The sequence below is a fragment of the Symphodus melops genome (assembly GCF_947650265.1).
Source record: "Symphodus melops genome assembly, chromosome: 20".
NCBI lineage: Eukaryota > Metazoa > Chordata > Actinopteri > Labriformes > Labridae > Symphodus > Symphodus melops.
Genome location: NC_136710.1, coordinates 4963358 through 4978320, shown reverse-complemented (window position 1 = coordinate 4978320; position 14963 = coordinate 4963358). Strand labels below are relative to the sequence as shown.

At 44.8% G+C, this 14963-nt stretch overlaps 1 protein-coding gene across 7 annotated transcripts in view; it reads left to right on the top strand.

Moving 5' to 3' along the window:
- svep1 (sushi, von Willebrand factor type A, EGF and pentraxin domain containing 1) overlaps window positions 1-14208 on the top strand; it is a 77416-nt gene extending 63208 nt beyond the window's left edge. For 4 of the 7 annotated variants that reach the window (XM_079371303.1, XM_079371299.1, XM_079371302.1 and 1 more), the window contains 13 exons: window positions 901-1573; window positions 1799-4503; window positions 4888-5122; window positions 5258-5413; window positions 6088-6151; window positions 6843-7016; window positions 7112-7288; window positions 7775-7945; window positions 9614-9784; window positions 10855-10950; window positions 12252-12347; window positions 13225-13318; window positions 13943-14208. In XM_079371303.1, the coding sequence (XP_079227429.1) occupies window positions 901-1573; window positions 1799-4503; window positions 4888-5122; window positions 5258-5413; window positions 6088-6151; window positions 6843-7016; window positions 7112-7288; window positions 7775-7945; window positions 9614-9784; window positions 10855-10950; window positions 12252-12347; window positions 13225-13318; window positions 13943-13973 (4843 nt within the window). In that variant the 3' untranslated portion in view covers window positions 13974-14208. Of the gene's footprint in view, window positions 1-900; window positions 1574-1798; window positions 4504-4887; window positions 5123-5257; window positions 5414-6087; window positions 6152-6842; window positions 7017-7111; window positions 7289-7774; window positions 7950-8670; window positions 9202-9613; window positions 9785-10854; window positions 10951-12251; window positions 12348-13224; window positions 13319-13942 lie in introns of those variants that run through there. The other 3 variants (XR_013781510.1, XM_079371300.1, XM_079371301.1) reach the window with 3 other exon arrangements.
- Window positions 14209-14963: the final 755 nt, after the last annotated feature.

Here is a 14963-nt window from a genome sequence, read left to right as displayed (position 1 = left end):
TCAGTTATTGTGCTGCTTTGTCCGTTTAATCTACGAGGATGCATTTTATCGATGTTGATGGAGAATTTTATATTGAAGGCCCGTTGATAGACATTTCTTTGTGATCCCTGCAGACAAAGCAGTACTTATTTCTTGCTTATTCGATCCTGTTTATGGAATGTTTTTCCATCCTGCTTTCTTTTAAATGTATCATTCATTTAAAGTCTTTGCCATGGAAATTGTTCAACCAAAACACATGTATTCCTCTTTTCTAACACCGACCCAGTGGCAGGGAATTTAGACATGAAAACAATAAAGAAGTGGTCAATTTTTATGTTAGTCTTCGTTGCTTTTGTAGGTCATACAGAAGCATCAATTAAATGGTAATCAGTTTAAGACCCCCTCTGGAGCGTTTGGTGACTAAAATACAGATTTTTAAGAGTAAAAAAGTTGTTTTATAACTTCATTGTTCAAAGCATGAAAACCAGCTGTAATCGTTCTATTGGAACTCTAGAGGCAGATTATCAACATTTGTTTATATACTTTATTGATATACATAACAAATCCAATAGGACCCAGTAAGGCCCCTTGTGGGACACCATTTTGTGTATTTAAAAAGTAAAAGACTGACTGTAGAACGCATTGTGTTTTATCACTCAAATAATTTATGTTTAATTGAGCCTTTCTAGTACCATGGCTAACATGAATAATTTAGATGTGGGTCTAATCATTTGAGGTAGTCAGCCTCTACCTTTTAGTACTGGATTGACAAGTGTGTAAAAATGTGAGTTTTTATCTCTGCCATCATCTCTACAGCAATTTCTGATGAGAAAGGAATCCAACCATATATTTTTTGGGAAAACTGGAAAAAAAAAATCCAGACATAAATAACTCCACTTAACTTTTTTGAACTCTTCACAGCTACACTCTGATTGGTCCAGAGATGAGAGAGTGTCTGCCAAATGGCGAATGGAGTGACAGCTCTGCCCAGTGTGTCCCCCGCTCCTGTGGCCCGCCTCCTGACATCGACCACGCCGAGCCCTATGAGAGCCACCAGCTGTTTGGAGACACTGCTAACTACTACTGCACTGACGGTTACACAGCTGGAAACAACTCTAAGATGGTGTGCAATGCTCAGGGTTTGTGGGTGGCGCCGGACGGCATGGAGCCCCCTCGCTGCATCGCTAACTTCTGCCTCCGTCCACCTGAATTGTCCCATGCAATTTTGGATTCTGTCAACAAACCAAAATATGCCAGCAACACTGAGGTTAGCTTTAAATGTGAGGAGGGCTTCATGCTAAACACCACCGGCACGCTTCGATGTCAGATGGGAGGAGAGTGGCAACCTTCACCCTATGATATCGGCTGTGTGCCTGTGAGGTGCTCGAGGCCTGAGAGCATCGATCGGGGCTACGTGAGCGGGACAAATTACAGTTTTGGAGCCATGGTTGCATACAGCTGCGATAAAGGATTCCTGATCAGGTCAGAGAAAAGGAGGACATGCATGGCAAATGGAGAGTGGGGTGGAGTTCTACCCACCTGTGTACCTGTGTCCTGCTCTCCACCTCCTGCACTAAAGAATGGATACATACAGGTGAGATAGAAAAAGCAGAACAAAGACATTTACGTTATCCTGTTGTGCATCTGGATTAAGAATGAAAGCAGTAACTTAAACGTGTCTAATGTGAAAATGTTTCTCGTCTTCTTTACTTTATTTTACCACATAATTTTTACAATTTAGGTTGGTTAAAAGTTGCTGAATTATCAATAATTTGAATGTTTGATCTTTAATGATGTATCTTATGTTTGTCCCCCATAGGTCAGAGCACGATTCACCTTCAACAGCAAGGTGACATACGCCTGTAATGCAGGATACAGACTGATAGGTCGTCCAGAGCGGGTTTGTCAAGCTAACCGGCAGTGGTCCAACACTGACCCTCCCACCTGCATCCTTTTAACCTGTGACCCTCCGCCTGACATCGTTCATGGTCACTACAAGGGCTCTGACTTCCAGGTGGGCAGAAAAGTGCAGTACGTCTGTGATGAGGGTTACGAGCTGGCCGGGGAAGCCACCTGGACCTGCCTGAAGTATGGACGGTGGGATAAATCGAGGCGTCCTCGCTGCTCACCAGTGCAGTGTCCAGAGCCCCCCCTGGAGGAGAACCATCTGGTCCTGAAGGGCCTGGACTCTGAATCTGGCACTGTGGAATTATCCTGCGAGGATGGCTACGTCCTCGAAGGCGCCCGGATCCTTCGCTGTACCCCATCCCAGGAGTGGAACGACACCTTTCCTGTGTGTAAGCAGGTGTTTTGTGGCTCCCCACCTGATGTGTCGTTTGGTGGGCCTACCTCGTCCTCCATTCCCTTCCCTTTTGGCTCCATGGTGAGCTACACATGCATGGACGGCTTTACTTTAAGAAGAGAACGTTCTGTTTCCTGTTTAGCCAACGGGCAGTGGAGCAGTCCTTACCCTGAGTGTATCACAGTCGAATGTCCTCAGCCTGTGGAGGTTTCAAACGGTATCGTAGATGTACAGGGTCTGATGTACCTCAGCAAAGCACTGTACAGCTGTAAGACTGGGTATAACTTAGTGGGGAACTCTACAATCCTCTGTGGAGAGAAAGGACTCTGGATTGGAGGAGTACCATCTTGCCGCCCAATTGAATGCTCGATCCCGAAACAGATAGACAAAGGTAAAGTTGTTTACACAAAGCTTCAGTTTGGACACAGTGTAATTTACTCCTGCCAACGTGGTTACCGTCTAAAAGGCACAGAGACGCTCACGTGCCTGGCCAGTGGGGAGTGGAACCTCCAGCCCCCTGCCTGTGTGCAGATCTCCTGCACGCCACCACAACCGATTGAAAACGGCTTCGTAGAGGGCCAGGATCACAGTTTTGGTGTCACCATTTTCTACAGTTGCTTCCCTGGCTTCCAGCTTGTTGGCCAGGACCATCTGACCTGCGAGGAGTTTGGCTGGTCTAGTTCTGTTCCCATCTGTGTCCCCTCAGACTGCGGCCTGCCCCCTCACATCGATTTTGGGGAGTACTTTAGGGTGACACTGCAGGAAGGAGGCTCTGACGCCGCCTCACCCATGGACTTGAGCTTCCTTCATGCAACATTAATTGAGTACCGTTGCCACAAAGGCTACGACCTCACGAGCCCGACCAGGCTGGTCTGCCAAGAGGATGGAGGCTGGAATGGCACGGCCCCAACTTGTGTCCCAGCAGAATGTGAAACCCCACCCAGTCCGGATCACGGCTGGGTCAACGTGACCGATACCTCCCTTGGCAGTTCGGTCAGGTATTCTTGTGAGGAGGGATACAAGCTGGAGGGAGAGCCTGTGAGGCAATGTGTATCAGGTCGACTTTGGACTAATGAAGCCCCAGTTTGTCGCCCCGTTTCCTGTGGCGACCCTGGTGCTATCACTAACGGCAAAGCTCTAGGGGTGACTTTTGTGTATCCTGAGGTGCTGCAGTATGAATGTAGTCCTGGTTTTGTTATGAGGGGTAGTGAAACCATTACCTGCCAGGCAGATGGGAATTGGAAAGGACAGAAACCTTTCTGTGAACCTCTATCTTGTGGTCCTCCAAAAGTCCCCATTGGGGTTTCTTTTAAAGGAGATGAGTACAACTATAATAATGAAATAGAACTGAGCTGTCAGTCCGGTTTTCTCCTAAAAGAGAAATCTATTAGTGTTTGCCAAGGTGATGGCACCTGGAGCCACAAGACTCTTACTTGTGTACCTGCACGGTGTGGCAAACCAACACCAATACCCAATGGAAAGGTGTTGGGGTCAGATTTTGGCTTTAAGAGCACGGTGAAGTATGAATGTGATGAGGGATATACACTCAACGGAGATCACATGCATGTTTGTCAGGCCGACGGACTCTGGGACAAATCTGTACCTCGCTGTGATATCATAAGCTGTGATCCACCTGAGGACATCAGTCACGGCTTCCTCAACGGCTCCAGCTTCAACTACGATGACGTGGTGGAGTATGTCTGCTTCGACGGCTACGAAGTCGTCGGGGATCCCATTCTAAGGTGCTCTGCCCAAGGTTCCTGGGTCGGCAAGGTTCCTCAGTGTCGCCCCTGCGTCTGCGCCCTCCCTGCACTGAAATTCGGCGTGGTTCTTGGGCGCGACCGCTCCTGCGGGGACCGCGTGACCTTCCAATGTGAAGACGGCTACAAGTTGCTTGGACCCTCTGAGGCCATGTGTGAGAAGGGAGGGGTGTGGAGCCCCGGCATACCTGTATGTGGACGGGGAAGGTGCAGTGTCGCCCCGCCAGCAGTTGCCAACGCTGTCCTGCAGGGCGGCAGTGCAACCTTCCCAGACACAGTCATATACAGGTGTAGGCCGGGCTACCAGCCGAAGGGTTATCCACATCTCTCCTGTGGAAGAGACGGCAGGTGGGGAGAACCCAGGATGAAGTGTGAGCCTTTGAACTGTGGAAAACCTCCATCTGTAGAGAACGCTCAGGTGGAGGGAGACGCCTTCACCTTCCCGAACCAAATCACCTACAGGTAAACACTGTAGTTATCACCGGTCTCTGAGTACAACAATAATTTCACACAGAGCTTTAGACGTACTTTCAAATACACTGCCTACACAACACAGTGATTTATCGTCCCAGATTGTTTTTGTGGGATCAGATGAATCTTTCGAACCTTTTAGCTTCATTCACATTGACTCAGACAATAAACAGCAAGCAACACTTGTTACCATACTAATGGCATATAAAAAAGAAGGCTGAAATAATAAAGATTTTTTTGCTCCATTATATATTATCCACTTTTTCATCGAGCTATTCTGTGATAATTAAGATCCAGATCTGTTTGTTTTGTTTTTTTTGTTCGTGTTGTTGAATGAACTAACTCGTCCTTTTCCTGTCTTCCTTTCTTCTCCAGATGTGACGACGGATATCTGTTAGCCACACAGACAGACTCCCTCTCCTGCCAGAGCGACGGCACTTGGTCCAAACACAGTGTACGGTGTCGCCCAGCCCCCTGCCTGCTGCCCACCAACTTCTCCATGCAGCATCTGGTGATCAGTGGGAAGGAGCTCACACCTGTCGGGGGCACCGTGACTCTGTCCTGTCCTCCTGGTCTCTACCTGCAGGGGTCGGCATTAGCTGAGTGTCAGGTGAGAAACACGCTGGTTAATTATTGACCGTTGAAGTCTTTTGATCTTGATACTTCCTGGTGTATTTATGGTGAACAACACAAGGACATTTCTTAAGAATAATTTGTGTGTGTGTGTGTGTGTGTGTGTGCTCAGCTTGGTGGGCTGTGGTCACCAAGCATCTCCTCAGCCTCCTGCGAGCTGGTGGTCTGTGAGAAACCCCCTCCTCTTCTTCATGGAGTCACTGAGGGCGAAAGCTACAACTACGGAGACTTTGTCATGTACTCGTGTCTGTCGGGCTTTGACATGAAGGTACTCCTCCTCACCAACTTGTGTAGACAAGAATCCGTTTAGTGGATCAGATTCGAAAACTCGAATCAGTGAGTTACTTCACCTGGAAATAAGATCACAGACGAGCAAAAAAATATCCAAAAAAGAGGCTACTTTAGAAAACCTGCAGAGTTGTGGCTGTGTATGTCAAACCGTATGTCATTTGACTTGTCTCCTCTCCTGTTCCTGCACGGTGCTTTTAAACAACAGGCTCTCCACACTGAGCTAATGACTAACAATCAGATTACAGAAAGTCACATGATTTCTCCTCAGCAATCAATAGCAGTGTGCAGTTACAGAGAAAACAGAAAGAGCTGAGTCACTCTATTCCTGATACACTGATATCCTAGCCCACACTTTTTGAATTCAATGAGAGCCTTTTGTTACTCTAGACTTATACACACACACGCACGTATACACACACACACACACACACACACACACACACACACACACACACATAGTGTACAAACTGCTGACTTAAATGCACTGTGTTGTAAAAAGGTTCATTGTGTCTCAGCCTGAAGAGAAAAAAAATGTCTTCCATGGATCTTCATTGTATCATGTCATTTGGACCGGTTAATTCAGGCTAATCTTTGCCTGTTTAAAGAGTGTCCCCTTTCCTTGTGGTTTTATACCTTATGTTTCGGTCACAGGGAGACTCTATCCAGACCTGCCAGGGAGACAGATCGTGGAGTGGCACCCAGCCTGTGTGTGTTGGTAGGTTATTTGTTTTTCAAGAGCACAAGAAACAAGCCGGACTGTTTGTTGTGGCAGCATAGCTGAGAGAACAGCTTCAGAAGGCTGACGCCTCACACATCTTAGTTTCGTCAACAAACATGAAAAGAGATTTAGAAATGATAATTGTGTTTTACGGCTCGGTAAATACAGAGGAATTTTTTTCTTGGCAGGTAGTTTGTACCTGCTTTTCCTGAAAAACACAATGCATTGTCCTGCTTTGATTAAAGTTTGTGATCCCTCAGAGGCCCCCGACTGGTCTGGGGCCCCCAAGCAGTTGCCTACTTTGCCTTTTGACATGCAGCGCCTCTGATTTACGAGTGAGAAGGCCTCTATCAAGGCATTTTCTTCCTTCCCAATTCCAACTTTCAGCCATTCACGGAGCTTGTCCTGACAAGTAGTAAGGGGTCCATCTGATTTAGTTCAGGATAAACATGAGCAAAGACTGTAAATGTGTGACACAAGACTGACTCAGACTGAGTTTATTACGGCCTTACACCAAACGATCAAGACGTCTGCAACAGTTCAGTCTCTTGAGAAGTTGTTTTCTGTTCGGCTTGAATTGGAGGCTGTAACTAACAGTTAATTAAAATGTTATGCAACGTACATTAGACATACATTTACCCTTCCACGCCCATGACACTTTGTTTATTCTCCTCTTTTGTCTGCTCAGCACAGTCCTGTGGGCCTCCTCCCACAGTAAGTCATGCACTGGTTCAGACAACAGGAGAGACTTACCTTCACAATGCCAGTTATGTGTGTAATGTGGGCCTGCAGCTAGTGGGCCCAAAGACTCTCACCTGTCTGTCCAATGGCACGTGGAGCCTCCCAGCACCGTCATGTGAAGGTATGGAGGTTGACCAGTGAGCACTGAATCTTTGTCATTCTTTACTCTTGTCTTTGTGTTGTGATTTTAATGTTGATTATTTTCTCCCGTATCAGTGGCTAAAGGCTGCACCAGCCCAAATCAGATACCGCACGGTAAAGTGCTCGAGCACAGCTTGAACACGGGACGTGCTGTGGAGTTCCAGTGCGACAAAGGATACTTCCTGGTGGGAGATCCTCTGGTGGTGTGCATGGGGGGAAACACCTGGAGCTCCACGTTCCCCACCTGCGAATGTGAGAAACTCTTGACGCACAGAATGACTGACAGAGAACTTCCACAGGAAAAACACAGACAGAATTCAGGGGCGATTGAACAAATGTAATTCTGTGTAACTCAGTTTGGCTTCCTGTCGTGTTGGACTTGGCAAAGTGCCCTGTTGCAATGGTTGCACATAGACCGCAGTGCAACTGAACACAACATTTGTAACTCCTGTCATCTGTTTCACAACAGTCAACCACCTGTCACAAAAGGGTCAGGTTAAGTTGTTAAGATGAAATAAGAGAAAAAAAACTGAATAATTTAAATGTTATTTAAAAATAGAAAAAAAAATAGAAAAAAATAAAAAAACCGTTGTCTTGAACCAGATACCGAGGGTTATACGTTACAGTATGGTAGCTGTTAGTTGTTGTTGTGTGGATTATAAACTTTACAAAAGTGTGTTTTACTGGATTAAGACACACATAAGTTAAAAATCAATCCGTTATTTTTGTCCCTCACAGCCAAGTCTTGCCCGGCTCCTCCTGGCTGGAGGTTGAATGTTTCCCAACAGGAGTTCCATGTGGGGCAGTCAGTCCGTGTCACCTGCCCCAAAGGTCAGCAGGTCAAAGGGAGCGGCACCCTCACCTGCAGGCCAGACCAGACCTGGAGCCCCATCAGCTCTGTGTGTGAAAGTAGGTAAAGAATATTGTGTGAAAGCTTCCTGACTCTTAAACGTACAGAAAGACGTGACATCATCGCTTCTTCTGTAACGGATGTTGAAACATGTTTTTCTCTTTCTTCCGATCAAAGTTGCATTTTTCACTCATGAAATCACATGTTTATGTCAAATCGATTAAAAACCAAACAAATGACGTTCTTACAACATAATCCTTCTGAAATGAAACCCCATCAGAATAGTTTCTGCTATATCCGTGTTAGACTGAACGTTGGTAGATGAGTAAAGAAGAGATGCAGTACATGGAGCGACAACTGTCTGTATTCAGTGTCATGACCCCTCTATCATTAATAAACAGTATCTAGTTCTTTTAGGGGTTTAATGATCTTACTTAACGTCACATAGAAAGTTCCTTTAACTAGTTTACAGTCATTTCATTTTTTTCCTCTGTAAATGATCTCGTCTCAGTACGACTTGTCACTCTTTTGCCAATTTTGATGAATATTTTCCAACACTGTTCGATTAATTTTTTGTAGCATTGAACTTTTTTTTTAGACCCAAATCCTAAAGAATGACTGTTTGTGCTCTGATCTAGAGGGTCTTTTTCTCGATCCGTGTCAGATCCTGATTGTGTTTTCGCTGTTTGGGGAAATGATTTCAAATGTAATTGTAAGGACAGCGATACACTCATCCTTAATCACAAGATAATCCAGTAACATGTTTGTTTTTAATCTTTCACAGCTCTGCATGCACCCTTTGTCTTGTGCCAGCTCGACTCTACGTTCGGCCTGTTCGTTGGCTTCATTTTGCTAAAGTACCATCTCTGTGTGCTGCTTCTGTCTGTCAGCTGCTCTCTAAACAAATGAGTCTGCTTCAAACACTGTGTTGGTGTCCTGCGCCTCGCCTAATTATGGGCACCTCTGTGGCTTCTATGGCAACCTTTGTCTCATGATCCTCTGATCTTTCTTATGTGCAGTCGTCCTGAATATTCAGCCCCAGCGGTGCTTATGTTGCTAATGTCGTCTGCTTGTGTTTGTATGGTTTCTGTTTATCTACATGCATGTTTACTGTGATCCTTTTAGTCCTGTTTTGATCCTGAAGGGGCTTCACCGACAGCATGAAAATCAGAGATGCAGAAAAACACAGCTCGGGTTTCATTAATGGACGCTGATCTTAATCTGCTGGACGCACTTTACAAATCAGTATTTGCTGTAGATGTGCAAGACATGGACTAAATAAAAGAAATGTCTTTTAATATGACATGAAAGCTCACATAGAAACGTTTCTGTAACTTTTTGGTTTAAACCAACAAACAATAAATCATCAAGTGGCTGCTTGGTCCTGATTGGCTCGAGCAGCGTGTGTTATTTATTTATTAGTCAATGATTGGCCTATATATCAAGATAGTTATTGGTGACGTCTACACTTCATTGTCACTAATGATATTGTTAGTTGATTTGTAATTTTATTTTATTTTTCCTCTCCCCTCGAAGCCTCTCAAACCCCCCCAGTGCCTCTTAGCCCCTCCCCCACTTTAAGAAAACACTGTTCCACTCAGACTGTCAGTTCATTCACAATGTCATTTTAAAGGAGAAATTCTAAATCTGTTCAAGTTAGCATAAGTATCTCAGGGCAGACGTGTCTGTACTATATGTGTAGTTAGTAACTGGTAGCTGTTGTGCAGGGGTGTCCTGCGGTCCCCCCCTCCACGTGGCCAATGGGGTGGTGCGGGGGGCTGTGTTCCAGTTCGGGGACTTGGCGGCGTACTCGTGTTTTGGCGGCTACGTCATGGAGGGCGTCGGGAGGAGCAGGTGTCTGGAGAACGGCACCTGGACGCCGCCTCCCACGTGCAGAGGTAGACAGAACACGCCTCTGCGTTTGACAGAAAGAGGACACTTCCTGCTTGATCTGAATGACGCCTGGCTGCTTCTTAACTCTCCTCTGGACTGCTCCTGCTGTTACCAACACATACTTGTTTCTCTCGAGGTTATGAACATCTCTTTTCAGTCCTCTCTTCTACCTGATGCAAACCACGAGCATGGTGGAAAGGATGTGGTTTAAGAAGGATTCAACCTGTAAAAAAAACAAAAAACACCAGCTTTCCTTTTCACATTTAACCAGATGAGTCATGAGGCCTGGATCCAGCCCTGTTAGAGGAATAATACATGTCTTTAAATAAGGTCAAAAATCCAGATATATTGTGCTTGTGTGTGTCAATAATGATATCAAAATGAAACATCATATAAAGGGATTTACAGTACTGTGAAGTTTGAACTTTTGTTCAAATAAACATTTATGTTTCACAATCAAACCATAAACTGTCTGACAGTAAGAAAGAACGACACATAGTTTCAGAATCAGTGCGGGTTTCTCTCTATGCTCAGCAGCTATTGGCTACACTTTAAAACGTATAAACAATTAGATATAAGCAAAAACAGGATGGCCATATGTGAATCAATGAAACCATGACACGGTGTAATCTGACATCCAGTCTGGCGACATGGCTCGTCCTGAACATTTCTCCGAGTTGCTGTTGCTCCACTTTGATTCTGCCTTCACGGGAATTTTCAGGAAACCGGTTTTCCATAAATTCCGACCCCACGCGAAGGTTGTGATCTGTTTGCGACTGTTTATTTTATGTACGAAACAACAGACTGGATCCAGGCTCACCTTTACCTTTCTGAACAGCTTCTGAGTTTGTGCATGCTCCCTGTCGACACATACTCACACACACACACTCTTGATGTATCGGAGAGGTTTGCACTGAGGAATTTAATGTGGGATGTGTGAATGCTTCCTTTGTTTGAGCGCAGGTTTACATGCCCAAGAAGGGTTCCAAAAAAACCTGTTTGAGCTCTGTGCAGTGTTGTTAACTCGACGTGTGTGTGTGTGTGTGTGTGTGTGTGTGTGTGTGTACTCCCACAGCGGTGTGTTGGCTACATTGTCAGAACGGAGGTGTGTGTCAGCGGCCCAACACCTGTGCTTGTCCTGAAGGCTGGATGGGTCGCCTGTGTGAGGAGCGTAAGTAATATTCCACCATCAGGTGTTATTGACTGAACCAACACTGATGCTAAATGATCACAAATGAACAAACATGTGATGCACATCAAACACTTCTATATGAACCCACCACTCAGAATGCATCAGCAGCACGTATATGCAGCTTGTCCTTATGGTTGATTGTAATCAGTGGTGATTCTAGAGGCTGTTCAGACTCGAGGTAAACGTTTGGAGGGGGGAGGGGGCGCTCTTCCAGCCAGCATTCGACTTTGACTTCATTGTCCCCGAGGGCAAATTCTTTCCCACTACACAACACTGTACATTTCAGGGCTGCACGCCGACAAAAGAATATCAGGGCATTCATCAGCATTATGTCAGAAGTAATCTGACAGCAACATGATATTTCTAAATGTTCACGTTAGAATTATTTCAAAAAATAATCTTTATATTAAACGAATAATCTTAATGTTCTCTCTGTGATTTGCGTTGACAAACTGAATGTGCTGCGAAGCAGTGCAAACAGACTGAGTGCTGTCAGACGGGGCCCCTTAGGGAGGTTTTCTACCGTCATTGCAGACTTTGCACGCTTTGAGCCACCGCTGTGGTTTCCAGTTTGTAAAGCTTTGAGGCCCCCCTCTCTTGGCCAGTTAGCCACCCCGCCTGCTTCCAAGACGTGCCTCCAGTTTGAATCATTCTCAACAACTTATAGCAATGTTTCTGAAGGGTTCGAGCAGTGACGATAATTCATCATGAAGGTAGATTTAGAATCAATGGCAAACTGACAACGAGCGACTTTTGAACTGGTGTCATAACACAAAGTAACTCTGCCAACTCGACCCAGTTCTGAACGCTCATAGAGCCGTTCAGAACTTTATAAAGGGCTTTCACTTTAAGGTCAAAGTTCCCAAATCTTCTTTTATAAGATCTCATGAACTAGTGACTGATTAGTACAAATATTTAAATGCAGCTGTAAACTCTCTTTATGGTTACTTTAATCAGTGAGCACAAATGTCTCTGTGGACACGAGGATGGCTGCCGTCTGTTGAATTTTTTTTTCTCCCAGGCATCAGCAGGTCAGACTCGCCAAATGTTTATTCAAATGATTCAACATCGACTTTGCTGATTTGCATAAAATTCACCAGACTTTTGTGGTTACCCATAATTCTGACTTTTTGTCGTCTATCAGCTGAAGAACAGGAGACTGTCGTTTCAACGTTTTTCATTTTTAAACTGAATCAAACGTCTGGTGGTTTTCACAGAGAGAGAGAGAGAGAGATCTAATGACTTCCTGTCCCCCCCCCCCTGTCTCTCTTTAATATCAGCGATCTGCATCCTGCCGTGCCTGAACGGCGGGCGTTGTGTGGCACCCTACCAGTGTGAGTGTCCCACAGGGTGGACGGGGACACGCTGTCACAGTGGTGAGTTTGTGTCTGACTCATTGATGCGTTCACATCTTTCCATGACAGAAACATCCGGAGTCTTTCAACCAGGTTGCCTAAAAAAAATTTTTAAAAATAAAAGGAAAGATTGCAAACATGAATGTTTACTCAATGTTGATGTTCAGGGACCGTTTTCAGGAAGTGAAGTTAGTTTCTACTTAAGCATGTTTTTCATGTTTATTATTGTGTAACCTTGTTGTAACCTTGAAATATTCCTTTATAACTGCTAATTATTTCCCAGCAGCCTCATCTCAGTGGGTTCTCTCAATGAGCGCGTTAATGAGGGTAGATAATGGCTGATGTCATCATGGAGAGAGAGAGTGAGCAATCACTTAACCATCTGTGTGTCACGTCAGTATGTGACAGCAGCTTTTGTGCTCTGACAGCTCCAAGCTGGAGGAGGAGAATCAGCCTCCTTTAAAGGGCACTTCCACCAAAATGGACGTTTCCCAGTGCCGACCTGTTCAATCAATCAAGCAGGCAGAAGACCGCGCTGTTTGTTTTATTTTCTTCAGAGACACAACGTTCGTCCATCAGGAGCGTGAAGCAACATTTAGCTGACTTCCTTTAAGAGGCAGAGACCTCGAGCAGGACCAGACTCGTGTTGAACGGCCGTCTGCAGACACTGTGCTGGGCTTGTACCGTGGGAAAGAGGGAGATGCAGAGAGAAGGCCGCAGGAAAACAGTTTTCGAAATATCTGCATCATTTCCTTTATGCTGACATGTTCAAAGATCATGACTCGCCTGCCTCATGAGAACAGACGAGAGGCATTCTTCCGTCTTCCTTGGAAGTCCTCCTGAGCATTATTCCAGTCATGACGATAACACTGTGTGTGTGTGTGTGTCATATCCACAGCTGTGTGTTCGTCACCTTGTCTGAACGGAGGCCGCTGCATCAGGCCAAACAGATGTCACTGCAGTGCAGGCTGGAGCGGACACGACTGCTCAAGGTATTCAAAAATCAATAAATACTGTGATGAAATATCGAATGGAAAATGTCAAATCTTCCCAAGCTGGATTAAAACCAAACAGCTGCTGCGTGAGCTGAAGCCTGAATAAAACAAATATTTACGACAAGTCCCAAACGTTTCAGTTGAGTCATCGACCTGGAGCGCTTCAGAGTCGGTGTTTTCATGTCTGAGTGATGAAGGCATCCAGTGGAGAAGAGCTCTGTCCTGCATTACGAGTGAATTACACTACAGCGTCATTACTCGTCTTTCAGGGAGAAATTAGAAATCCCCCACACAGTGTAGCTCATTGGCGGTTTGATATTTGTCCCTTCTAGCATCTTGCCGTATTTCTGTAAGAGGTGAACACCGAATTTGCACTGAAGTCGTTTTTTATCGTCTCAAAGTGGATTGTTGCAGCTGCATTCATGGGAAGAGCAAAACAGCTAAAGTTAGCACCATTTACTTCAAAGACATGTGAAGCGGATTTCTTCACCAGCGTCGTCAGAACGGTCGAGTAGCCAGATTAAGTGCCTCATGGATTCATGCAGTCACAGCTCCAACATGTTTAATAATGGCAGCCTGAGTATTATTCATGACTACTCAATGTGTTCTCTTCTCCTGCAGGAAGAGGAAATCAGGATACTATCACTTCTAAAAACCCCGCCACGTCTCATGAAGGGAACTCTTGTATATTTAACTGACTCACTTCATTCTCATCTCTCTGCAAAGATCCATTTTGTAAAATAAAGCTGTATTTTTTCATATAGAGACTCAAACAGTATTAAACGTATGCTGCTATACACTTGTACCATGTGTAAAAACTGTTGATGTGATTGTCCGATGTATATGTGTAAACTATTCTCACATTTTTATTAAAGCATAAAATACCAGCGAGTGTTGAGTCTTTGCTCTTAAAGGAACAGCGTCATCGTCTATGCTTTTTAAACAAGACCAGAGACTTCAATGTTGGAAAGTTGCATTTGATCATGAAATTAATGATCCGAATTGGAACGACATTATCACTTCTGAAGACCTCATGAGCTGCTGCGACGTATTTACTGATCTAAGTAACTCGCTAAGGTCAAACTCTGGTTAAATGAAAACCTGTGGAAACTTCTGAGGAGCAGAGATTCAGCACCAAAAATGACAAATCACACCCTTCAATCCCCCTTCTTGAAAAGAGGGACCACCACCCCGGTCTGCCAGTCCAGAGGCACTGTCCCCGACCTCCACGCAATGTTACAGTTCTCTTGATTCAACGTGTGAAGCAAAAGTAATAAATTAAAATGGCAAAATAATAGACTTACAAGGAGGGAGATGTTTAGCTTCAGCTTTCCTTGAATCTGTAAGTGAACTAAATTAGAACTAAACAGGGAACTTTTATTCCTGTAATTACGGAACAGAAGTCAATACATTAGCTCCCTAAAACACTCTAAATGTAGAGATGCTTTCTGGCTTGATACCATGTTTATTAAAAAACACAAAGATACATCTGTTCATCTTAATCTGTCACTTCAACAGTATTCTCCTCAGTGCCTGAAAACAAACCACTGTGACTCCTATCTTGAAGTCTGGAGACCGTCATGAAGCCAGTAGTTATATATACATTATAGACCTGTCGGCATACTGCTGGTATTGTCAAAGA